Genomic DNA, 25332 nt, shown 5'->3' with positions numbered 1-25332 from the left:
CTGCTATTTGTCGCTGTTGTATGTAGTACAGTTACTGTCTCGAAGATAATGTCAGAACGATCTGTCAAAATAGTCAACCGGGCCCACTGTTAAGGAATTAATATCTTGGCAGTGGGACCTGAGCCACTGGGTTCGGCCTTTTCCAGCCACCCGGGCAACTCAGCATCGTACAACAACAGAATTGACACCTTTTGGCACCCCATACCTGATTTGACACGATCCAGTCAGGGAGCCCAAGGCATGTCTCAAAGTGCCAAGCATGAAACGGATGACGGGACGTACCCCGCAAAAGAGGGTCCTCCTTGGCAGAACGAGCCTATACGAGCTAGAACGCGCTAGATCCCGTTTGGGACTTCTGGGCTGACGAGTCGATGCGACGGGCCAACAGCAGCCAACAGCAGCCGTCGCCGTCTCGAACGCCCCCCACAGCACACGGGCACTGCAATGCACCGCCCCAGCAGCCATTTGAACAATCCCTGCTCAGGAACAATGAGACCCGGAAAGACTCCCAGAACAAAGGAAATGTCTCCAAATTGGGCATTTCGGCGCCCTGGCCTCGGGCCCTTACGTCAGGTCAACCACTGTTCCATTCTCACCCCGAACGGGAGTTGCATGCTGACGACGACGACGACGACGATTGACCGGTTGTTTCCGACGGGAATATACAGCCAACTCTTTTGAGGTGGTGATGTCGAACTGCTGACGGCCGCTGCCCTGCCCTGCCCTTCTGCCCACGTGCAGCAGCCTTCCCCTCGCCCTCATCCCCGAAATCTCCGTCTTCTCCCTACTACTCGAAACCGAATTCGGCTTGAGGATCCCAGCCTTATTTCCCTAGCTCCTTTTCCCAGCGACGTCGACTTTCCCAAGCAGCATCGACAGGCCACAGCTACAGCAGACACCCGATGCGCGCCGACAAACCGCAAACATGAGATGGACGAACGCTTCTGCTGCGGCAGCGCTGCTGCTGTGCGCAGTGACAGGTGCCAGTGCGCAGTCCGGAAACAAGCTGCAGGTCAATCTTGATTCTCAAGGTGGGTTCCCGGGAGCTAGCACAGCAGCAGAAACAGACGGTACGGACCGTTTGCTAACGAAAGAGACGGGTCAGATTCCATCAAGAGAGCCGCCAAAGTCGTTGCTGCCAACCTCTGGGAGTACTACCGCGGTGACGAGCCAGGCCAGACACCGGGCATTCTGCCAGGCCCGCCACCGGCCGGCGACTATTACTGGTGGCAGGCCGGCGCAATGTTCGGCACCTTGATCGACTACTGGCACTACACAGGCGATAGCACATACAACAACGAGACCGTCCGATCCATCGTCCACCAAGCTGGCGCTCCTACCTTTGCCTTTATGCACCCCAACTGGACCGCCTCTCTCGGCAACGATGATCAAGGTTTCTGGGGCATGACGGCTATGCTGGCCGCCGAGGTCAACTTCCCCAACCCGGCGCCCACTGACCCGCAGTATCTCGCGCTCGCCCAAGCCACCTTCAACACCCAAGCCGCCAGGTGGGAGAACCAGGACTGCGCCGGTGGCCTCCGCTGGCAGGTTCCCCATACCAACAATGGCTACGATTACAAAAATACTATTGCCAACGTTGTCTTCCTCAACATCGCCGCTCGCCTCGCGCGGTACACAAACAATGAAACATATGCCGAGTGGGCCGAGCGGACATGGGATTGGACCGAGGGCGTTGGGTACATCACGAAGGATTACGATGTGTACGATGGTGCCAACACTCCGAAAAACTGCACCAACATCAACCCGGTGCAATGGTCGCCCAATGCTGCTGTCTTGCTTCACGGCGCCGCCATCATGTACAACTATGTATGTCTTGAATATTCCCCTTTTGCTCCCACAGAAAACTGACCGTCGACCCCCAGACTACCGGCGACAGGCAGGCCCAGTGGAAGACCCGCGTCGCCGGTCTCCTCAACCGAACCGTCGAACACTTCTTCCCCGAAGGCATCATGGTCGAACGCCCCTGCGAGCTCAAGGACCGAGTCCAGTGCAATGTCGATCAGCACTCTTTCAAGGGGTACATGCACCGCGCTCTGGCCTCGACCGCCATCGTGGCCCCTTTCACCCGGGATTCGATCCTCGAGGTCCTCAGGTCATCAACAAAGGGCGCAGTGGAATCGTGTCTGGCGGACGGAACCTGCGGCTTTCGCTGGGATAGGGGAGAGTACGATGGCGATGTGTCCAATGGACCGGCGGGTCAGCAGATGAGCGCTTTGGCGGCGCTGTCTACGCTGCTGTTGGATAATAGTGGTGGTCCGTTGACGAACTCGACGGGTGGTACGTCGGTGGGTGACCCGAATGCTGGGTCTAGCGCTTTTGAGCTGGATCCCATGAGGCAGATCACGGCGGGAGATAAGGCGGGGGGGGCGATAGTGACGATTGTGGTGGTGGGATCGTTTGTGGGGAGTTTGGTGTGGATGAGCGGGGGGTTGTTTGAGGTTTCTTGATCTTTTTGGGTCTTTTTCTTTGAGGGTTTATGTTTTATTGTGGGGATTTTTTATTTTGGGTAGGGCATTTGGTTTTTTTTCTTTTTTTTTTCTTTTTTTTCTTTTTCTTTTTCTTTTTTTCTTTTTTTCTTTTTCTTTTTCTTCCTTTTTGTTTCGTTTTTTTTTCTGTGATTGGTTGCAAAGTACTTGATCGTCTGGCATATAGCGCGTACATTTGATCATATAGGTAGCATCATGGGCCCCTGGGATGGTTAGGGGGTGAGTCAAAATGTTTGTATACATACCATTCGTTAACATTGATGCTAAATAATGGGAGAGCCCCTTGTGTGAGAGTTGATACAAGTGCGCTGTTGCCCCTTGATATGGAACTTGTTACCTCTTGGAGTTGAACTACTAGCATTTGTCTGGAATACGGTTCACCGCATCCAAAGTATGCAACATACATCGTGAGTCTTGTTGCCAGGCAAACATCTCGCCGGAAGGGTCTCTAACAACGCCCACTGTTTATCTCATTGTTGTTGAAAAACTTGATCGCAGCTGCCGCCGTGCCTTTCACCTTCTGCCGAGATTTTACTTTCCGTGGACCTATTTACCCGCTTGCAAAGAGGAAAGAGCCCGTCGCCAGGTTTTCTAGCCTTCTCTTGGTTTAAATAATTCTCCAACTTTCTTCATCTTACGGGTCAGACGGCATTCTCGCAGATCCTTTCTTCCATCCTGAACCCCCTACAGCGACTATTACCTTCCAAAACAAACAGTCACCAGCCCGACCACAGCCGTGAGCTGCTTTGTTACAGGTACCTACCTGGCAGGTTTCTCTCTCACTCACAAAAGTAGCCTGTCGTCCAGCAGTGAGGTTGTTTACTTATGTTCACGTCTTCACCTCTGACTCACAACTCTTCCCTCTTCAACTTGCGACTTGCGACTTTCATCTTTACTTTACACTTTTACTTGCGACTTGCAACCCTTCCGCCAGTCAACTCACATCTTTCCATCACTGCTCACCGCGACCACACCTCTTCATCCACTCACTTACGCGCATACCACCAACCACCTCTCGACCCTGTCACTCCTCAATACAGCTTGTCATCCCCTCCCTCCCCCCCCACCCGAACAACTTTACCCCCCCCTCACCAGATAACAAAAACCATGAACCGTAAACGCTCTTTCACCTCCCCAGGAACAGACTCCTCCCTTCCCTCAACTCCACTAAAGGAAAACGATGACTCGGAACTGGATCTCTCCCAGTCGCCAACTGCGAAGAGGGCTAAAAGATTGGGGAGACTGAGTCAGGGGAGTGTCATGACCATGATGGGGACTCCGACCACTGCTCAGGGGAGGGGAGTAAAGAGGGTTAGGTTTAGTGATGAGGATGAGATGTTTACTCCTGGGGTTGGGAGGGTGAAGAGAAAGATTGGGGAGTTGCAGGGGCTGGAGGGGACGCCGTTTGAGGTTAGGATTGGGAGGGTTGGGGGGGGGAGACGGGGTAAGAATGGGGAGGTGGGCGGGGGTGGTGATGCGGGGGTTGATGGGGTGGATGGGGTGGATGTCAAGGAGGAGGAGGAGGAGGAGGAGGAGGAGGAGGAGGAGGAGGGGCTCGAGGGGAAAAAGAGCGGGAAGAAGAGCAAGAAGAAGAAGAAGAAGAGAAAGTCGCTGGTTGTGGTGGGGATTGGGGATGCCGGGATGGACAGGATGGAGGAGATGTTTCCTGATCTGCCCAAGCCGTTGGCGGCTGTGGGTGAGGAGGACCCTTGCCGCCGTGATTCTTTGCCCTCTGAGATGGACGAAGCGCAAGATTGTAGTCAGATGGAGCTGGATGGCACCCTCGGTGTGGACTTTGGCATTCACGAGGATGATGAGGCTGATGAGAAGGGAGATGAGGAGGTCAAGGAGTTTATTGAGGAGGTGTTTGCCCGGCCGGAGTTTGAGTACCGTGTTGGAGAGGAGATTGGAACTGACGGGAGTGGGGTGATGGCTGCTGCTGAGGATTATTTGGATCGGGAGGAGTCGCCTGGTACCTTGTCGTCTACCACACCCAGCAACACTGCCGAAAACGACGACGTCACGGCTATCAAGTCGCTTTTGCACTCTCTCGACACCAAAATCTCTGCTCTTGCTTCTGAGAGTGCCGGTCAGGACATGCAAAACAAGATTGGTGACGTCCAAAAGGACCTTCGCGGGGCCTACGACGGGATGGTGAGGCTTTCTGGACGGCTGGACAGGGATGAGATGCGGGCGGCGGTCAGGCATGAGATTTTGTTCAACGGGATGAAGAGCATTGTGGGGGAGCTGGGGGCTGTGAGGAGGGAGCAGGAGGCGGTGATGAGGCATTTGGGGCTGGAGGCGGAGAGTCCATTGGCGGTTGGGAGGAAGAAGTGGGCGGAGAAGGATAAGAATAAGGAGGGGAAGAAGGCGCTGGAGAGTTGTTTGAGGACGTATCTAGAGGGGATGGGGAGGGCGACGAAGAGGGAGGAGGTGGTGGAGAAGGGGCTGTTGGCCGTGGAGTATGCGGGGAGAGTTTTCGGGGGGTTGTGAGGGGTTGATTTATGGGTTATTTGAGGAGGAAGGATTGGAGTTTTGGCTGGGAGTTGATATGGACTGGATTACAGGATGTCTGGTGGCTTTTATGAAGGTAGTGGGGTGGATATTATGTTGGTTTGTTGTGTGAGATTGGAGTTGGGAGGTGTGTGCTGCGTTTAGTTGATTCTGGTTGTACATGTATTTGTATGTAAGAGATCTCTTTTAGGGAAGAGGTAGTCAATCTTGAACATTGCCCCAACTCCTGCTGGGCATTCTGAGACTGGTGATGATATATCATACCCTAACCCTGACCTAGGTGTGCGCCATCTTACCGTTATGACGTCTTTGAGTTGAAAGCCAAGCTCCTCCTTCCCGATTAGTGCACCACACGCAGCTTTGATAGGCTGCCTTGTCCCACGCGCGCTATCTAATCTTTTTGCACCCCCCGCAGCGTTTCCTTCATTTTTCCACGATAACAACGACCGTTTTGAATCAAGAGAAAAAAACAAGATAAAAAAAAAAGAAAAAAAAAACGGATGGAAACCAGAGCCGGCGGCCTCGTCCGGTCCCGCGTCGCCAACGCGTGCGACACGTGCAAGCAGCGCAAGATCCGGTGCAGCGGCGTGTTGCCGTGCGGGTACTGCGTCCGCCGCCGGGACCCCGACAGTTGCCGGTACACCGCCCCGCGTGTGAGGCGTCCGAGGCCGTCAACCACCACCACCACCGCCGGCCACCGTGGGGATAATGTGAGGAGTTCTGTTTCGCATGCTTCTGGGTCGCCGGGGGCGGCTTCAAATCATCCGGTTGTGCGGATCGATGCGCCGGTGCAGCAGCAGCACCACCACCGGATTGAGGAGCAACATCCGTTGGAAGAGCACGAGGACACCGAGGTGCCGAGGGAGGCGAGGCTGCTGTGTGACGCGCAGGGGAAGCTGGTCTTTATCGGGGACTGCGCGCCGCTGTCGTTTTTCCAGACAGTGAGGAGGCTGGTGACCACACGGGTGGATGCGCATGCTTTTGCGCCCGAGACGGGGGGGTACTCGGCGCTGGAGAATGCATCTTCCAGGCCGTCGGTGTCGTCTGGTTACAGGGCGTTGCCGCCGCGGGTGAGGATTGAGATCGGGCCTGCTGCGGTGGGGGCGTATTTGGAGGTTACGAGGGGGTTGATTGATTTGTTTGAGGATGATGCGAGGCTGGAGAGGGATATTATCGAGTGGGCTGCGGAGGATCATGGGGATGATGCTCTGGCTGGGGCGGTGAATTATTTGGTGTTGGCGATTGGGTGTCAGAAGATTGAGAAGGGGGGTGAAGGGACGGGCCAGCAGTATTTTGATTACGCGAGGAACGTGGCGCTTGCGAGTTTAGGGGGGAATTTGGGAGTGGCGAGCGTGCAGGCTTTTATACTTATCACGCTGTACTCGCTGGGGGCGTGTCAGATTAATGCCGCGTTTTTGTTCTTTGGGCTGGCGGCACGGGCAGCGCTGTCGATAGGGGTGCATAGGACCGCGGTCAATGCGAGGTTCGGGCCCGACATTCACAGGCAGAGGGACAGGTTGTGGAAGAGCCTGAGGGTGGTGGACTTGTTCTTGTCGACGTCGATGGGGAGACCGCCAGCGACATCGGATGTGGACTGTACGGTGCCGTACAGACAGCCGGACGAAACCGGGAGGGAGAAGTTTGATCTGTTGAACGCGTCGGTACAGATATTCTTGGTGATCGAGAGTGTCGTGGTGGAGGTATATTCGAGGAGGAAAATCTCACCGAGGTTGACCGAGGGGATATCGAGAGAGCTGAGAGGGTGGTCAGGGCAATGGTTGGAGAGGTTGAAGGAAGTGTTGGAGGATAATGAGGAAGGGGACGTAGATGCTGGAGTGGTGAATGGTGCCTGCCAGGTGCTGGCCTCGTATTATTACGCAGTGATGCTGGTCTCGAGGCCATTCTTGATGGTGGAGCTACATCGAAGACTTTCCGATGGATGTTCGTCACCGACCACGACTTCGGGAAAGTCGAAGCTTGCGGATGCCTGCATCGACGCAGCAATACTGATGGTTGAACCCATTCAGGACCTGATCAATAGAGGTCTGATGACAAGAGTGGCACCTGTTATCGTGTAAGTCGGTTCTTTTCTTCTCTTTTTTGCCAAAGCTGACTTTTGTCTTAGGTCATGGCTGTTTGCCTCCTCGCTCGTCCTCGGTGTCGGTCTCATTGGCGGGTTTGGTCGTATCATCGAGAAGTACTGCCGCGCTGCCATTATCGCTCTCGAATACTTTGCGCAAACCGACACCCACGCGGTTCAATACTCGCTCATTGCCAAGTCATTACTCAGCACAGCACTAGAATACCTGGAAAAGAAGGAGATACAGGAGCGGGCCCGCAGGACAGAGAGCTCGTCACAGCTGTTTGGGCTCATACCGCGAACTCCTCGGGGAAGCGATGGCGGTCTTGACGGGCCACAATCCAAGACAAACCCAGCTGCAGGACCGGGAGAAAGCAGCAGCAAGCCAGACAAGCCCCATCCATCCCAAGACGATGCGGTGATGCAACGCTTTGACTTCGACTTTGAGTCTACGTTTTTTGGGATGACAGGGACACCCGAGTTTTCTGTCTTTAGCGGCTTTGAAGAAAATGCCGACCAAACCTTTGGGGCCCTGAACCTGTTCCCGCTTCTTGATGGGGATGGGCATATCGACTTGTCCAGCTACTTTTGAGATTTTGCCTACTGAGACTACGCTTAATGACCCTCTCCGGCTCCGAACAGAAACGGGCAAGGATAAACCTCCCAGACTCCACGGCGGCTCACCGAGAACCAGCCGCTCCCCCCCATTTTCCAAGATCCGGGTGTCGGAGACATACGATCGGTTAATCTGCCGGTATATTGTCGCATTGACGCAACGTCTTTGGATTGGACGCCTGCGCGCCTCTGCGGCTGGTATTACAGCGGCCAAGCATTGGCGGCTGATCCTTTCAGGTCGGATATGTCTTTACAGGAGGTATCACCAACTTCATCCGATGATGCTGGTGACACCAAGTACTTGTGGCGACGTCTGGCTTGGGGATGCAGCTGTGGCACGCCTGCTGTTCCAAGACTTCTGTATGTTCACCTGTCAATCACGGACCAGCGTGCATTGGGGTTTTCGCTGGCTATGAGTAGAAGAGCCTGGACATTCCGGATTGACAAGGCCTTGGGACACTTGGCGGTGGCCTTACCACTGGCAACTCCCAAGCACGAGGTAATATATATGTCGCCTTAGCCGGTATGTGGGCTCCGACGACACGGCACACACAGATCGTTTCGAGTTGTCAGCCGTGGCAGGTTTCTCAAAAATTTTGACAACATCTGTGGGATCAAGGCATCCGAAGTTGACGTTTTCCCAGCGCAGGGCTGTCTGAACCATGACTCTCGGGCTGATATCGGGTTACAGTATTACATCTGGTGTGTCTGGCTCGTCACGAATCCGGTCACAATGATCGGTTTCGAGGAAACCCTGCTCTGTTGGCTGGATATGCTTGGTTCTGAACATGCCGAGAGTTTTGATCAAGACTGAGTAATCGGGTTCAGTTTTGTCACAGTGTTGCTTTGTAGATTCTCGATGAGGTGCCAAGTGGTTCCGGCGTCACTGACGGGAGGAATCTTGCATGATGGAGATCACCATTTTGACTTGTCCCGCTGCCGGCAACCCTTGCCCGCAGATCCTGTCAAGGCAGCCCTCAACTCTCTCTCAGACACAAGCCTGTGAGTGTCATTTACCGTCAGTTTCTTTCCAGAGTTTTATTTCTGGTCAAGACACGGCAAGTCTCAGATCAAGCACCGCTCGCCGCTCGACATGCCCCTTACATGATGATGGTGACCCCACGGTGTTTCTCACGAGCTACCCTGGTATTGCTGTCGGTTGTCCTGAGTATCCTGCTGTTTACCGCCCTTCGAGTTCACAATGGAATCCCGCCAACCGTCTCCATCACAGCCGCTCAGTCCATGGTTGAGAACCTAGCGGGGGAATGGTTCCATCTCGACCGACAGCACTCAGACAAAGTCTCACCCTTCACCCCGCAAACGGACAATGCCGCAGAAGAACCAAAACCGCCAGAGCTCCCGGTAGAAGGCAAATCAAGTCGGAACCTCGCTCGACCTCCGGAGCTGGAATACCTTCGACAGGAAAAGTTTGGCCTCACAGACACAATCCTCTACACCCAGCAATGCATCAAACCCGTTTACGACAAGACCGTCGATCGAAATCTTGTCTCTAACATCACCACCCCTTTCACCTCAGACAAATCAACCATCGGCCTCACCCTCAGCGACAAAAACCTCTCCCTCCCACCGTGCACCCCCATCTCCCTCCCCGTTTCAAAACCCTACCCCAAAACCCCCCACCCGGAGCTCATCTTCGGCGTAGCCTCCACCTACGAGCGTCTCTCCTCCGAGTCCACCCTCTCAGCATTCGCCCACTGGTTATCCCACTCCAAATCAAGACTCATCCTCACAATAACAGATTACCACTCCCTCCCCTCGCCCTCTGCCTCTTCATCTTCCCTACTAAAACTGTACCACTCCCGCTCCATCTTAGTCTCCGCCCTCCCCCCCCCTCAACCACCCGCCCACACCAAGAATTACACTACCCCCCAACTGCACTTCCTCCTCTTGTCGACGTTGTTATCCTTTTCCACCCCCCAAACCACGTTTCTCTCCCTCATCGACGACGACACTTTTTTTCCGTCTCTGCACCGCCTGACGGTTGCGTTGGGAAGATATGACCCGTCAGTGCCGTTGTATCTCGGTGCCAGGTCAGAAAGCAAATCGGCGAATAGACAGTACGGGGAGATGGCGTTTGGGGGGGCAGGGTTGTTTGTTTCTGTGCCGCTGGCTAGGCAGCTGGTTCCCTACTTTGAGAGGTGTGCGGTTGAGTATGGGGGGAGGGACAGAGGGGGGGATGGGCTGTTGAGGGATTGTGTTTATGGGTTTACGGAAGTGAGGCTGACGGAGGTGAGGGGGTTGTGGCAGGGGGATTTGAGGGGGGATGTTTCTGGTTTTTTTGAGGGGGGACGGGTGGGGAGGAGGGGGGGGGAGAGGTGGGGAGGAGGGGAGGGGAAGTATCTTGATCCGTGGCATAACCCTGGGATTCCACTAAGAGATCACAAACGCGTGAAGAGAGAAAAGAGGGGGGGTGGTGCTGCTGGGGGACGGGGGACGAGGAGGTATCTTGACCCATGGAAGAACCCTGGGATTCCACCAAGAGATCCCGACCAGCTCCGCCGGGAGGAGAGAGGCGGTGGTGCTGCTGGTGGCAGAGGTACCGGAAGGTGGAGGGGGGGAGAGAAGAGGGAGAACAGAGGCGGTGGTGCTGCCGGGGGGAGGGGGACTGGAAAATGGGACCACCCTACCATCCCTCCCAGCGACGTTCAACACCTCCCTCGGGAAGAAAGAGGCGGTGGTGCCGCTGGTGGGAGAGGCACTGGAAAATGGGACCACCCCTCCCTCCCCTCCCACATATGGATCCCCCTCACCGGCTTCCTCGACCGAGCAGCCAACCCTTCCAACTCCCATCCCAAACACCTCCCCACACCCGACCTCCTCCGCCCTAGAGACAACCCCCCCTCCCCCCCCCTCCTAAGCCTCCACCACTACAAAACCTGGTTCCACGCCCCAATCCCCCAAATGTCTGCCATCACCTCCCTCTGCGGCGATTGCTTCCTCCAACGATTCAAAACCGGCTGCAACACCACCACCACCACCTCCTCCTCCTCCTCCACCGTGGGTCTCTGGGTAAACGGCTACTCCTACACCGAGTTCCCTCCCGGCTCCTTCCCTGACCTCCAAAAAGTCGAAGCAACATGGCAGTACGCCTCTTCGGGCGACTACGACGAAGCCTACGGCCCCTTGCGACCAAGGCTCGGAGAGGGACAGAAAAAGCAGTGGTTGCTTGTGGATGCCTACTGGACTGGGGAAGGGAAGAGAAAGAAGCAGTTTAGACAGTTGTACATCTACCGCGCACCAAGGGGGGAGGATAAGAAGCCTGTGGATGAGGTTTTGGAGGTTGTTTGGGATGTGTAAGATTGCATAGTAATAACACACCATCTTTTGACGCTATCTTCTTGGGTATCGGTGGTGACATGACAGATGATGTCGATATTCTTTTTTCATTCAGGCCGTCTAAAAGGGTGATATTATACAGGCCTGGCCCGCTCATGCTAATGCTACCGTCCAGCACATCACGCTTCAATGTCTCTCACGCCTTCTGGGGGCCGCCCTTATTATGTCATCCACACGGAGCAGGAGCTGCAAACACTACGTCAGTCACTAGCCACGAAAGGGACGGAAAAGAAAAAAAACTCACCTCGGCCGCCTCACTAGCCGAAGAAACCACCGCCTTTTTCAGCTTGTAGCTTTCAATAACACCAAGCTCCCGCATGTCCGTGATGCCGCCACCAGGCGTCATCAGGTCAAGACCATACGTGGTCAAGCCATCATATATAGCCTTGCGCAAGCGAGCAACCAGCTCCCCGGAATCAAGACCGGCATTGTCCGCCAGAATGGTAGGCAGCTGTCTGAGGGCGACAGCAAAGGAAGAAACAGCCATCTGCTTCTTGCCCTCGACCCGGGTAGCAGCCCCCTCCACAGCCTTGGCCATCACCATCTCGGCACAACCGCCACCAAGCGTCGTCCGGGGCTCCTTGACAGTTTGGGAAAGAACAGCGAGCGCGTCGTGCAAACTGCGCTCGGCCTCGTCGAGCAGCTGATCTGTCGCACCGCGGAGCACAATCGTGCACGCCTGTCCAGCAGCCACGCCCGAGAACTTGATCAGGGTATCCTCACCAATAATCACCTCCTCAATCAAGTCGCAGTGGCCGAGCTTGACGGATTCCGGGTGGTCAAACGTCGAGGTGATCTCACCGCCCGTCACGAGAGCTAACCGCTCAATGCCGTCAAAGTCGGCGTGCTCGATCGACATGATGCCGGCATCCGTAAAAAGCTGCTCGGGCCAGTTGTAGATGAGCTGCCTGTTGATGAAGCAGTTGATCCCGTGCGCCTTGATCTTCTCCACCTTGGCCTTCATCTTTTCCTTCTCGGCCTTTTCCAAATCGGCCAGCTTGGCGGTCGAGCTGACCTTGAGGCGTGCGCCGAAGATCTTGACCTTGTCCGTGTCCATCGACGTGTTGGCGACGAGGATCTTTGCGTTTTCGAGGCGCTTGGGCTGGTTGACGCCAATCTTCTTGTCCAGGATGAAACCCTCGTCCAGGTATGACTCGCAGAGCTTGCCGCCGGCCTTCTTGATGATTTGAATGTGGCTGAGGTCGGAAGAACCCTTGAGTCTCATGATGGCATCGACCGCGAGCTTGGAGAAGTGATCCCTGTCTTGGGCGAGCACCTTGGAGCTCAGCGTCGTCCGCGCGATGGCGAGGAGGTCTTCTCTAAACGCTTGGGGGTTGTTGCTGTGGTCGACCGCAGAGGCCTCGAGAGCCTTGAGGGCGGCCTGGCTGGCTATCCGGTACCCTTCGATGATGGTCTGGGGGTGGATCTTCTTGTCGACGAGCTTCTCGGCTTCACGAAGCAGCTCGGCGGCGAGGACGGTGACCGAGGTGGTACCGTCACCGACTTCGTCATCTTGAACCTTGGAGATGTTTACGAGGACCTTGGCGGCGGCGTTGTCGAGGGAGATGGACTTGAGGATGGTGGCACCGTCGTTTGTCACCATGATCTCGGCGGTCGAGCTGTGATGAACATGACCTAGATTAGTAAATGATGACAACGTCTACAGCAAGAACCAGCAACATACGCAGACTGTAGAATCTTGTCCATGCCCTTGGGGCCAAGTGTGCTCTTCACCAGATCACCGACGGCGATGGCGCCAACGAAGGCGCTGAGACGGGCATTCTCACCCTTCTCCTGTGTGGTGCCCTCCTCGAAGATTTGGGTGGGACTGAAGGAAGCCTGTAGCGGGGTATGATTAGTTTAGAGAAAGAGAGAACACAAGAATAGGTAGAATAGACAGACCATGGCACTGATTCACGATTGGGTATATCTTGTCTATAAGGTACCTAGTTTGGCCTCGAACTGAAGTTGCGGTGGCCCAAGATTCAGGAGATATCCGTAGTTGGTACTAGGTATTATGGGTCGCCGTGGGGAGGAGGGGCAGCTATGGGGACTGGGCTCTGGCAGTCAACACTGCACCACACAAGGCCAAAGGTGCCTGGCCGGGCCATCTTTTTGCGGTCTCGACCGGCAGAAAAAGTTGAGAGCTCCCCTCACCGCCCGCTGACACAGCTGTCCGCCACTTGCCTGTCACCTTGCAGCAGCCCCTCGCCAAGCAGCTTTGGGTCGCTGCCGGGAAGGGAAGTTTTTTTACACGCTGCGAATCTTTGCCCAAGCTCACAGAACAAGGCGAGGAGGGAGACAGACAAAGGATAAAGCCGCTGAGATACCTTATATGCACAATTACAACTGGGCTAGTATTGACATTGGCATTGACATTGATGCCTTATTGAAGCCGTCGACTCTCTTCTGTCTGTACTGTAGTAGAAGTAATCCAAGTCCCAGGCAGCTCCCAGCAGAACCAAATTTGTGGGGCTCTTTTGGCAACTCTACCAAAAAAAACCGTTCTCGAACCCCACCACAGTCTGCGCAGCGCACAAAATCTCAATTATCCCGACCGACATCGAAGCAGACCACGTCCAGCGACAGCGCAATCCAGCAGCCAAAGAGACACCCCAGCCCGTTTTCGCAGTAGACCCAGCCAACCGAGAAAGAGTCTGCCCAGCATGGCGCCGTCCTATGAGACTCTGCGCGACGAGAACCTCGACGAGGAGGATTTCGACTACGACGAGGTTGATGTGTCGGATCTCAAGGAGAAATATGAGGTCCAGCTCGAGCAGGGCTACGACACCTTTGTCGTCATCGACGGCCTTCCCGAGGTCACCGAGGAGCAGAAGCCCAAGCTCGTCAAGTTCTTGTTGAAGAAGCTCAACACGGTCGGCAAGACCAGCGAGGATGCCATCTTCATGCCCTTTGGTGACCATGGCAAGTCATTGCGGTACGTGGGCGGTCCACATTTTTTTGTTTTGTTTTTTGGATGATGTGCCCCCCTCTAATTAAACTGCAGCTTTGCCTTTGTCGAGTACTCATCGCCCGCTGAGGCCGCCGCAGCCGTGCGCCAGCTCGACTACTCCCCTCTCGACAAGAAGCATACTCTGCGCGTCAACAAGCTGACCGACATCGACCGCTATGGCCGTGAGGGTCGCATCGACGAGGAGTACACTCCCCCCACCATCGAGCCTTTCCAAGAAAAGGAGCACCTCCGCTCCTTCATGGCCGATCCCTCGGGCCGCGGCAGAGATCAGTTCGTCATGTACAGGGGAGACACGGTCGGTGTGTTTTGGAACAACGAAAAGGACCAGCCCGAGAACATTGTCGACCGCCCACACTGGACCGAGACCTTTGTGCAATGGTCGCCCATGGGCACATATCTCACCTCAGTTCACCAGCAGGGTGTTCAGCTCTGGGGTGGTGCCTCCTGGACGAGAATCAGGCGTTTCGCCCATCCCTTCGTTAACCTTGTTGCCTTCTCGCCCAACGAAAACTACCTCGTTACGTGGTCCAACAGGCCTATTTCCATCCCTGATGAGGGCCACCCCCAGCTGTCTATCGACGATGATGGAAAGAACTATGTGATCTGGGACATCGAGACCGGCAAGCCCATCCGTTCTTTTGCCCAACAGGACACCCCCGCCGGACCCGATGGTGAGGCCAAGAAGCCCGCCAAGTTCCCCTGGCCGGCGTTCAAGTGGTCTGCCGATGACAAGTACGTCGCCAGACTGAACCAGGGAACATCCATCTCTGTGTACGAGCTTCCCAGGATGAACCTCCTCGACAAGACCACCGTGAAGCTTGACGGCGTGGTGGACTTTGACTGGGCGCCCGCGACCGTGAAGAGAGAAGGTGTGAAGGAGTATGAGCAGCTTTTCTGCTTCTGGACCCCCGAGATTGGCAGCAACCCCGCCAGAGTCGGTCTCATGAGCATTCCCTCCAAGCAGGTCGTCAGATCGCTCAACCTCTTCAGTGTTTCCGATGCCAAACTTCACTGGCAGTCAGAGGGTGCCTACCTCTGCGTCAAGGTTGACAGGCATTCCAAGTCCAAGAAGTCCCAGGCCACCACTCTGGAGATTTTCCGCATCAAGGAGAAAGGTGTCCCCGTCGAGGTTGTCGACACCATCAAGGACACAGTCATCAACTTTGCGTGGGAGCCCAAGGGTGACAGATTCGTCACCATCACGACGACTGAGCCCGTTGGCGCCACCGCTGTTCCCCCCAAGACGTCTGTTGCCTTCTTCTGCCCCGAAAAGGCCAAGGGGAACGCTGTTGGTAACTTCAAGCACCTCCGGACGCTCGAGAAGAAGAACAGCAACGCCATCTACTGGTCGCCAAAGGGCAGATTCGTTGTTGTGGCCACCGTCCACAACACGCAGAGCTCGGATCTCGACTTCTACGATCTCGACTTTGAGGGCGAGAAGCCAGAGTCGGACAAGGACCTGACTGCCAACTTGCAGCTCATGAACACTGCTGACCACTATGGCGTCACCGACGTGGAGTGGGACCCCTCTGGACGTTACGTTGCCACCTGGGCCTCTGCCTGGAAGCACGCCGTATGTTGTTTTCCACTAATTCCCAAAATGTGCACTTTGCTGACGATGTTTGACCATAGATGGAGAACGGATACCACATCTACGACTTCAGGGGTGAGCAGCTCCGTGAAGAGCCTATTGAGAAGTTCAAGCAATGGGCGTGGCGTCCCCGCCCGGCCACTCTCCTCAGCAAGGAGGAGCAGAAGCAGATCCGCAAGAACCTCCGCGAGTACTCGAGAATCTTTGAGCAAGAGGATGCCGAGCGTATCAGCAGCGCCGACGTGGCTGTCGTCCAGGAGAGACGCCGTCTGCTCGAGGACTGGTACAACTGGCGCGAGGTGGTGGAGGAGGAGGTTGCCGAGGAGCGTGCCGAGCTCGGCCTCCCCGCCGACCCTGTGGAGGAGCTCCTCAAGGCCAAGACGGCCGAGGTTGCGCCCAACGGTGAGGAGCAGGTCATTGAGGAGATCATGGAGGAGGTGCTGGAGGAGACGGAGGAGATTGTCAACTAGTAGATGGCATAAAGTAGTCCTTTTTTGTTTTTCAGCGATAGTTTACATGTTTTGTGATGTGTGTTTTTCGAGGCAGGCAGAAGAACATGAAGCGGGAGGCTTTTGCGTCCGGTGATGTTGTCCTAGAATCCTTTTATTTTGTATCATGGGTAGCGGGGAGTGAGGGCTCTGCAAATGGGAGGCTGGTGTAATGTCATGTTCATGAGGATACGGGACATGCGTGTGAATCGGTACGATGATCATGGGTGCGTGCTACTCTAGAGATTCCTGACATTTCCACTAGGAAGGATAGCTGTAAGTTATATATCATATGCAGCGGACCTATCAACACGGAAATGGGTATTTTGTTCATCGACGCCAGCGAGTCCTGTATTTTCACCGTGTCCTGCATGTATTTTCACTGCCTCCCCACTTATTGCAGTATCCGCCAGTATATTCAGCTACAGCAAAATTTATAGGCGCTAGATATTAACAAAAATGCTAGGTCTTTTTTAGTAAACTAAAGTTTAATTAAAATAATTATAAATTAGTAACTACTACTATTAAAACCTGTATTTTTTATTTTTAAAATTATCTTTTTTTAGCCTATTTATATTAATAATAGTAAAGCTAGATCTCTCGCTATTATAACTGCCGCTAATACTTTAAAGTAATTATGCTTACCGAAATTTAAGATCAAGTTACTATAGTTAGTACTATTATTAATGGAATAGTGAGGAAATACACAAAATAACCACAACACCACAAATATACCCTCAGCAGGTCTCTAAATAAACACACCTGCGTGACAGTAGCTCGCTCGCAGGCCGCACTTCACGTAGGACAAAGAAAAGACTCTGTAGGCTCGCAGGCCACACAATAAGCACCGGATTGGTCTGATCAGAGGGCTAGAACTGCCTGCACGCGTATAAGGCATAAATACGAAGAAAATAAAAGTCGATATCCTGTCTAAAATAGAATGTCCGAAGCAGACCGCTTATATACATGACTCCTGAACCCCCGAATCCTCATAGAGCCCCACTTCCTTACTCATACCCTCAGGCCTATAGTATGACGAACCCCTATCCAGAACCTCTGAAAGGGATAACGGTTGAAGGCTACTTCTGAATAATCCTGGTTCGGTACAGCTAGATAGTGTACGACAAGATGTCTCAATGTAAACACTAGATCCTGTGAATACAAGCTTGAATTGCATACTGCGGAACTGTCTATCTACACCGGCCAGTCCTCCGTATATATAGATCAGGGGACCGTGGACCGTTGGCTTACAGACGGTCCTCGGTCCTCTCCGGATTGGCCGATACTGGACCGTGGACCGTGAGACCCACCACGGTCCCCGGTCCCCACCTTATTGGTCCGTTCCGTCCTACTGGACCGTGAGCCCCGCTCGATCGCCCGGTCCAGCCCTGATTGGTCCGGTGTGCCCCACTGTCTCCCAAAACCGTGACATATAGCCGCACCCCAAACCACTATATCTATAATTTCGTCTTCTGTCAAGTATAAATGATAATACCTATTATAGTTCATCATAGTTAGTCTTAATAAAATATTAAATGCTACTAAATTTACCTATAGCTAGAATTATGGCTAGATATCGAAAAAGGTGGGTGGGGCCGTAAAAGTGCACGACTTGGACGCCAGACACTCAGCGCTCTCTGGATCGGAATGCGGTCCTGCCTGAATCCACAAAACAAGAGATAAGTGACGTCGGTATTGTGGTCTGGTGCCATCATGTCTGAGCCTCGAGCTCCAAAAAGGCTTTTGGAAAATGTTTCAGTTATCTTCCCTGACAACTGACCAGAACCATCCGATCTATTTTCTAGGCGGGCGAACAGACAGTTTGAGGCTCTGGTAATAAGCATTCACAACTACGTAGAGGACAACGTCCAATCGTTGCCTGGGAAAACCAAACCACCGGCGAAAATGCCGAGCCTTGACTCGGCGTCGGCTCTGGACCTTTAAAAAAGAAAGAACGTGGCATCCGGGGCTAGAAACCAACTCCCCGGACTCCCGATTTTCAGAACCCTCCGATTTTTTTCGGTTTTTGGCCTCCGTCTGTCCGGCCAATCATGGGTGCAAAGGGGGGGGTGCAAGGTGACAGGGGTTGTTTTGAAGCACTCAACAAAAGGGGTTTAGGCTCCCCCAACAAAATCGGGGGTCCACAGAGCCAAGATTTGCACATGCATTTTTGTGTTGTGTGTCTGGCCACAGCAAGCAGGGGGCAGAGAATAAAAAAAAAGTTGTGTTTGGGTGGATGGGCAACACCGGTGGTTTTGACCGGGAAGTGGGATGGGACGGAAGGATGAGACAGATGGTGGGTAGGTACACAGTGGTTGATGACATGAAGGAAAGGGAGAGGGCTAGCAGCTGGATGATGAGAGTGTGGTTGACAAAGAGAAGGCAAGACCCCGCCCCCGCAGTCGAGAATCTGAATTCAGACGAAGGAGATGCACTGACAGCTGGCTGGGATTTGTGGTTGGTGGGTCCTATCCGTTCCCGCAACACCACCTTAATAAGGACCCCACATTGCGGATCTTATCGATGAGGGACAAGACGGGACTTGCTGTTATTGTTGTTGTTTGTTGCAGAACTGTCGACGAAACAAAACAGCAAGAACGAGTCAATCCGGGGTGCTTCTTCGTTTGGTTGGGCTGGGATGACGACCTTGCCACTGCGCCTGAGACTCCGAGGCCGAGGGTTTCTTTGACTAGATCAACTTATCGTTGGCAGCTGGCACAGCAGAATGTCCATCTCACTCTTTGGAATTCGAGTTCAGAGGACTGCGTGAAGGGAAAATGCAAGTCTACGGCGATCATCAGCTACACTAGCCTTCGAGCCTTCCTGTTCGCTCCAGCACCGTCCCTTTTCCAATTGCAGCCAATCGGTTGGGCCTCGGCATGATGCTAGATGATGGTCAACTGCGTCGTTGTCTCAGGCTCAGCTTGCAAATAGAATGTCAAGAGTTCCTAGCATGTGAGTCTCCCGCCACTCACACCCACTCCAGAGGCGAGGCGGTGAATGCCTCTGGTGCTCTCTGCTCTCCAGATCGATCCAGACATTGCCATCTGGATGAGCTAGAGAAGAGATTGCCCACCTCATCCCATGGTGAGGTGGCCAATACGTGACCTTCACGCAGAGCTGCAAACTCTATGTATGCTCTCCCAGCCTTGTACTTAATAAGGAGAAGGCGCATTCCTGCATTGACAGCAAACTGTGCTACAAAGTGGTTGCAGTGGCAGGCAATATTCTGTATCGACTTGTGCCGGGTGGTCCTTCTGTTGCAGCGGTGTCCCAACAAAATCAGACATATCGACCCACGGATAAGGAGACCGAACCGCCGCACACACACGAAAATTTCCGGACCGAGAAGGGACTTCTTTTTTCTCTTCCTCTCCTGGCCTTCCTAATCCTCTCTTTTCCCTCTCTGTGTGGCCGATCGGGTTCTGTTTTTTTTTTTGAACGGTTCGTGGCACCTTCTCTACCTGACGCTATCCTAAATTAACCATCCGGCCGTACTAACAACACCCGTGCCCCAGACCCTTTTTTTTTTCCCTCCCTTCCGCCCGTTGCTACTGTTCTTGCACACGGTGTACTACCCGGAGCTGTTTTTCCTCAGCGTCCATCTTCTCCAATTCGTCCGATTACTCGTGCGGCATCCCTCACCATGGCTGCTGGAAAGTCTTCCGGCGTTGCTGCCGAGAAGAACGCCTCTCAAAGAAAGGCTATCAACGGCGACTCGGCCGTCTCGAGCTACGCTCCCTCCCCTGCCGATTCTCCCCGTCACTCGGCCTCGTCCACCTCGCTTTCGTCTCTTGCCTCGACTGACGCCCCGGCTCCCAAGAAGAATTACGGCAAGCTCATCGACACTTACGGAAACGAATTCGAGGTCCCCGACTTCACCATCAAGGAGATCCGCGATGCCATTCCCAAGCACTGCTTCGAGCGGTCCAACCTCCGCAGCTTCAGCTATGTCGCCCGTGACATTGCTCTTTTGGCCACCACCTTCTACCTCTGGCACAACTTTGTGACCCCCGAGTACGTCCCCAACAAGGCTGCCCGCGTGGTCCTCTGGGGTGTCTACACTTTCCTCCAGGGTCTCTTCGGTACCGGCATCTGGGTCCTTGCCCATGAGTGCGGCCACGGTGCCTTCTCCGCTTCCAAGACTGTCTGCAACGTGACCGGCTGGTTCCTTCACTCTGCTCTCTTGGTCCCCTACTACAGCTGGCAGCTGAGCCACAGCAAGCACCACAAGGCCACCGGCAACATGGAGCGCGACATGGTTTTCCTTCCCCGCACACGCGAGCAGCAGGCCACCCGCCTCGGCAAGATGGTCCATGAGCTTCATGAGCTCGCCGAGGAGACTCCCATCGTTACTTTGATCCACTTGGTTGGCCAGCAGACCATCGGCTGGTGGAACTACCTCCTCACCAACGTTACCGGACACAACAACCACGAGAGGCACAGAGAGGGCCGTGGCAAGGGCAAGAAGAACGGTTTCGGCGGCGGGGTCAACCATTTCGATCCCCGCAGCCCTCTGTATGAGAACCGTGATGCCTGGGCTATCATCATGAGCGACATTGGTATTGCCTGCACCATCTCCATTCTGGTGTACCTCTGCAAACAATTCGGCACCGCCAACATGTTTGTCTGGTACTTCCTCCCCTACATGTGGGTCAACCACTGGCTCGGTAAGTTTGATATCGAATCCTGGACCAGAAAGGGAATTTTGTGCTAACGAAGCAACAGTTGCCATCACCTTCCTCCAGCACACCGACCCCTCGCTTCCCCACTACACCGAGGAGGAGTGGGACTTTGTCAAGGGCGCCGCCGCCACTATCGACCGTGAGTTTGGCTTCATCGGCCGCCACCTCCTCCACGGCATCATCGAGACCCACGTCCTCCACCACTACGTCAGCACCATCCCCTTCTACAACGCCGACGAGGCCACCGAGGCCATCAAGCCCGTCATGGGCAAGCACTACCGCGCCGATGTCAAGGACGGCCCCGTTGGCTTCATCAAGTCCATGTGGAAGGCTGCTCGTTGGTGCCAGTGGGTTGAGCCCACCGAAGGTGCCGAGGGTCCCGCCAAGGGTGTTCTCTTCTTCCGCAACCGCAACGGTCTCGGTACCGCGCCTGCGAAGATTGCCGCTCCTGTTGCCAAGTGAGTGAGTATGGTTGATGGGGAACTCAACTAAAGTTACTGCTCTCTCTACCCCGATCCTTCAGCCATGACTCGGAGTTGTAAAAGAGGGGAGCTTCTGTATATATTATCATCATTCCCGGCCCTGCCACGCCGTCCCTAGCGAGGTGTTCCATTGCTTTCAGGCCAAACGCAACATCTCTACGCCCCTCTTTCCTGGACTGGACCAGCCTGAGCGGACACCAAGCATTATCCCAATGACTTTTGTTGGGACCGACTCGGAGTTTTATTTTTTCTCGTTTGTGGCTTTCAAAAGTTCCCACGCTGTGCTGGAACGGGGCTGAGTGGCGGCGCTTCAGGCAAAGGACGGCGTTTGTTGTTTGACTCGACTGTTGATAGCGGTGATTTATGCTATTCTGTTTATTTGGTCTGGCGGGAAGCGCGTGACAAGACAAGAAGCAAAATCGTCCAAAAAGACAAGGAGAGTCTGGCAAGACAAAATAAATAGATGATTAGACACGAGACGGGAGTTATATGAGGAGGGGAGTTAATGAGAAATGTTTTGAACGTAAAATAATTGTGTTAAACTGTGAAGTGATATGTGTGAGGTGAGGTTGTTAGAAAACAACGAGATGGTATGGATTATGATGTCCCAAAACCTGGTATAAGAATTCAAGGAAGTGGTGTTGGGGGAAGCAGGTTAAGGATGTGTCAAGTGCGGGGAAAGGGCAAATGTGGGAGATTCTTGCGAGTGCTTACTCCGTCCGTTCCGGGAACCTTTTTGGGGGATACAAGTAGGAAAACTTGGAAACTTTTGCATGCTAGGTACTTAAAGAAAGAAGATACCTTATTTGTTGGGGGAGCGCTGGACCTTTTATACCTTGAGTCCGGGATGAGTCACGATTTTTCTTCTTCAGGATTGGGGTTACGTTGGTGAAGTCAGGACTGTTAGCTGGAACTGCTTTGGGCGTGGCTGGAATAAGGGCACTTTACAGGGGATGGGGTATGTGCATTTAGGTATGTTGAGGAACAATTAGGAGCTTTATTTATAGTAGTTTATTGCACTATGGTGTTTTTTGCGAAGCAGGTAGATGTTATGGGATTTGAGTTTGGGGCCTGAGAACATTATTTCCTAGTACGTATGGACAGTCAGCTAAGAAGTCAACCATGCGCCAAAAAACCCAAATCACCAAAGAGAAGTCCGAGATTTCGGAACCAAGGTGGGAAGGAGTGAAGTAGAAAATTGGCCAAGGAACGGAGAACTTTAGCAACACCGAAGGTCCGGTCTTGTCGGTTAGTTTGGTGATTGGGGGTGGGTGTCTTTTAGTGCGCGTGTTTGAGGTATGTGGCACAGCTTGTATCGCAATTTTGATCTCTTGGGGTGTGGAAGATGATTGTTGGTCTGCCGGTTGTTATTTAGACTGTTCTGGGCTGGAAAGGGGGTTGGTTCGTTGTTGTTAATAAATGGGGGGTCTGTCGTCATGCCTGGCACTTGAGGTTCAATGTTTGGTTGGATGTGAAAGGGCATACTTAGGTAGACGTGGAGGGATGTAAGTGATAGGGAAGGTAAAGGGGAAATAAAGGCCTGTGTGAGAAGGATGGGTTGGGTTTCTGGTGATTGCCTGAACACTGTTATCTTCACGATGGTGAAGTCGATTCACAGGAGCCAGACACCGGGATGCCAACCTACTGTTGAATTGTGGATGACGAGAGAAGGCAAGACACTGCATCTTGCTGACCAAGTACCAGTTACAGACCTAACTACCTACCTAGGCACCAAAGCCAGTCTGGTTGATGTGAGTCCAGCACAGCCGAACTTTGCCCCCTTATTTCCAAATGCCCGAATCCATCTCATTTCGATTGGGTGCTGATTTCAGTAGCCGAGGTAGCAAAAGTCGTGGGGAAGGCGGTGGGTGTAAGAGTGGTCCAGTCGTCGGGTGTGGTCTCTGTTTCAGTCCCGACGCATGACATATTACCGTCAAAGTTGGTGAAGACAGTGTCTGTTGTAAGTTTACTTTGTTAGCAACCTTGGTCGTGAGTGTCTTCACGATTCAAGGTCTGGAAGTGAGAGAAAATAACAACTTAACCAGATCCCCTGTCACATTCTTGATCGCGTACTTCTCCTCGTTCGTATCCCAGAACTCGCGCTCGCACTGCAGAATAGCCCCAGGATCGGCAGTCAGGATGCACTTGTCGCAGTCTCTGCTGAGCTTGCCATATATGGAGGCCGCGAGCTTCATAGTGATGTCGTTGAAACCAACGCAGAAGTCCAGCAAGGTAATGGGGTGTTTAACCAAAGGCTTGGAGGGGTCAAGGGGTGTGCAGTCAGCTGAAAGACCGTAACCATCAAGGGTGATGTTGATGCAGGTCTTGGAATAGTCGTGGAATTTCTCGAAGCTCGGGCCTCCTTGAGCGCTGGTCAAGAAGGTGGTGAGGGCGAAGAGCCCGATGGCAAGCGTGTTGACAGAGGCGAACATCTTGAGGTTTGTTCTGCAGGTGTTGGACGGGCTGGTTGTGTTTCTGGAGGGCAAGTCGTTGAGGAGAGGAAAAGTCATGGCTTGAATAGCCAGGAGGAAGCTGGTCGACCATCTTTTGAGATGGGGCCTTGGAGCGACTCAAACGACGAGCATCACGGGGCCACTCCATGACCTGGCAAACAGACAAAGGGTTGCTCCTTCCTCTGCACTGTTCCTCGATCCCATATCATCTTGTGACGTCGTTGGGTTCATGCAGGAGCAATGGTCTCCGCTACTTTTGTTCTGCTCATGGCGGATTCAGGGGCTTCAGTAAGATCAAGACAGCAAAGAGTCGAGAAGTAGGCTATGTGCCTTCAGATAGTAAAACCAAGGGACTTTGGAAATGGCATCCAGTGGCCAGTCCAACACCTGCCGACACTTAGCTTAGATAAATACCAAGTCAGTTATGTCTGACAGCTTTGTTCAGAAGATGCTTCATGGATGAAGCCGTCATTGTCGCCAAGAGCTAGCAGTGGGTTCTCTAGAGTAATGCCGCTTGCCCAGCCGGGAGCTAAGTTTTGCAAAATCAGCAACTTTGCTTGGTTGCCAGAAAACGGTGACACGATAGGGCTGGCAAAAAGGAAAAAGTGAAAAAGAAATGAGAAAAAGGACGTTGATATAAAACGTCTTTTTCAGAGTGACACCAGACAAACGTTGCATGAAGCCATCGTGGAGAAGGACCTTCGACTGGTAAAAGCAGCTGAAGCCGGTGGAGCGAAACAGTGGCCAAACTCAAAAGGAGCTGAAAATAATCGGGGCCCGAAGTGTGGATATCGTGGGCGAGACGGTGATACCGGCGAGATCCGTTTGCTTGCTACCGCAGCAATCCCAGGTTGCTCCCCCGAGATCAGCTCCCGAGGATCATCAACCTCAACCGAACCGACCGGCCTACTGTGCGACATGTAAGTTGCCAACCGTGAGACGCGGGGAGTTGGAGATGGAGGAGGACCCTGGAATGTGGAAAGGCGTTGCGGTTTATGTGCGATGTTTCTGTGGTGCTGTGCCTGGCGGTGGCATAAAACCACCGAATCTCCAAACAACGTCTTCCCCGCCACAAGCCCTGTCCAGAGATTAGGCGCGCCCCTCCTTCATTTCCAGGCCCCGATCGATTGCTCCATCTCACAATTCTAGAAGGAAGAGAAGAAAAGAAAAAAAAAAGAAAAAAAGCACAATGGAGATATTCAAGGTGTATTTCTGTTGACGAAGTTGCAGTCCACTTTTTCTACATTTTCTACAAAGTGGGGAAGTGCATCGAGATTGGGGGTGAGAAATGAGGGTGTTCCCTCATGGAGAGCATTCGGACGCCACAGCCGGGGGCAGAGTGGTGAAGCTGCAAGCCACAATGTTTCCGCACCTCACCGTTGCCTGTTTCACAACCTCTGCTGTCGGTGGCCTTGTTGGTGGGGAGGGAACAGAGCAGGCCGCTGACTGACTCCGAATATCTTCATGAATCGGGAGTGCACAAGTGGCTCTGCATGGGCCTGGTCTGGGTACGCTGTTCCGGGGAGGCAGTACAAGTCATGACTTTACTGGCGGGGGCACCGTCGCCTGTTCAGCTTGTACCGTTG

The 25332-nt window shown here is 53.6% G+C and overlaps 8 protein-coding genes across 8 annotated transcripts; 6 read left to right on the top strand and 2 right to left on the bottom strand.

Annotated features, from left to right (window-relative positions):
• Positions 1 to 195: 195 nt before the first annotated feature.
• Positions 196 to 2468, top strand: QC761_504390 (uncharacterized protein; the record flags this gene model as incomplete). The annotated part of the gene is made up of 3 exons (XM_062879667.1): positions 196 to 1031; positions 1106 to 1827; positions 1884 to 2468. The coding sequence occupies exons 1-3, from the start codon at positions 926 to 928 to the stop codon at positions 2466 to 2468; spliced, it is 1413 nt and encodes a 470-aa protein (XP_062730821.1). The 5' UTR covers positions 196 to 925.
• Positions 2469 to 3842: 1374 nt separating this feature from the next.
• On the top strand, positions 3843 to 5000 carry QC761_504380 (uncharacterized protein; the record flags this gene model as incomplete). The annotated part of the gene is given in 2 exon segments (XM_062879666.1): positions 3843 to 4838; positions 4854 to 5000. The coding sequence occupies 2 exon segments, from the start codon at positions 3843 to 3845 to the stop codon at positions 4998 to 5000; spliced, it is 1143 nt and encodes a 380-aa protein (XP_062730820.1).
• A 305-nt stretch (positions 5001 to 5305) lies between these two features.
• QC761_504360 (uncharacterized protein) lies at positions 5306 to 7693 on the top strand (the record flags this gene model as incomplete). The annotated part of the gene is made up of 2 exons (XM_062879665.1): positions 5306 to 7095; positions 7147 to 7693. The coding sequence occupies exons 1-2, from the start codon at positions 5522 to 5524 to the stop codon at positions 7691 to 7693; spliced, it is 2121 nt and encodes a 706-aa protein (XP_062730819.1). The 5' UTR covers positions 5306 to 5521.
• A 1127-nt stretch (positions 7694 to 8820) lies between these two features.
• QC761_504355 (uncharacterized protein) lies at positions 8821 to 11034 on the top strand (the record flags this gene model as incomplete). The annotated part of the gene is made up of 1 exon (XM_062879664.1): positions 8821 to 11034. One exon carries the CDS (start codon positions 8821 to 8823, stop codon positions 11032 to 11034), a length of 2214 nt encoding a protein of 737 aa, XP_062730818.1.
• On the bottom strand, positions 10233 to 13335 carry CCT2 (T-complex protein 1 subunit beta). The gene is made up of 6 exons (XM_062879663.1): positions 12976 to 13335; positions 12758 to 12912; positions 11318 to 12692; positions 10710 to 11259; positions 10513 to 10658; positions 10233 to 10360 (listed from the first exon to the last, which is right to left on the bottom strand). The coding sequence occupies exons 1-4, from the start codon at positions 12976 to 12978 to the stop codon at positions 11200 to 11202; spliced, it is 1593 nt and encodes a 530-aa protein (XP_062730817.1). The 5' UTR covers positions 12979 to 13335; the 3' UTR covers positions 10233 to 10360; positions 10513 to 10658; positions 10710 to 11199.
• On the top strand, positions 13272 to 16306 carry PRT1 (Translation initiation factor 3 subunit b). Its single transcript, XM_062879662.1, has 3 exons — positions 13272 to 14011; positions 14081 to 15620; positions 15680 to 16306. The coding sequence occupies exons 1-3, from the start codon at positions 13740 to 13742 to the stop codon at positions 16106 to 16108; spliced, it is 2241 nt and encodes a 746-aa protein (XP_062730816.1). The 5' UTR covers positions 13272 to 13739; the 3' UTR covers positions 16109 to 16306.
• A 1477-nt stretch (positions 16307 to 17783) lies between these two features.
• Positions 17784 to 21927, top strand: FAH12 (Oleate hydroxylase fah12). The gene is made up of 2 exons (XM_062879661.1): positions 17784 to 20796; positions 20855 to 21927. Exons 1-2 carry the CDS (start codon positions 19773 to 19775, stop codon positions 21271 to 21273), a joined length of 1443 nt encoding a protein of 480 aa, XP_062730815.1. The 5' UTR covers positions 17784 to 19772; the 3' UTR covers positions 21274 to 21927.
• Positions 21928 to 23099: 1172 nt separating this feature from the next.
• On the bottom strand, positions 23100 to 23803 carry QC761_504325 (uncharacterized protein; the record flags this gene model as incomplete). The annotated part of the gene is made up of 2 exons (XM_062879660.1): positions 23100 to 23248; positions 23335 to 23803. The coding sequence occupies 2 exons, from the start codon at positions 23801 to 23803 to the stop codon at positions 23100 to 23102; spliced, it is 618 nt and encodes a 205-aa protein (XP_062730814.1).
• Positions 23804 to 25332: the final 1529 nt, after the last annotated feature.

Source organism: Podospora bellae-mahoneyi, chromosome 5 (assembly GCF_035222275.1).
Source record: "Podospora bellae-mahoneyi strain CBS 112042 chromosome 5, whole genome shotgun sequence".
Taxonomy (NCBI): Eukaryota; Fungi; Ascomycota; class Sordariomycetes; order Sordariales; family Podosporaceae; genus Podospora; species Podospora bellae-mahoneyi.
This window is presented reverse-complemented; position numbering and strand designations above follow the sequence as displayed.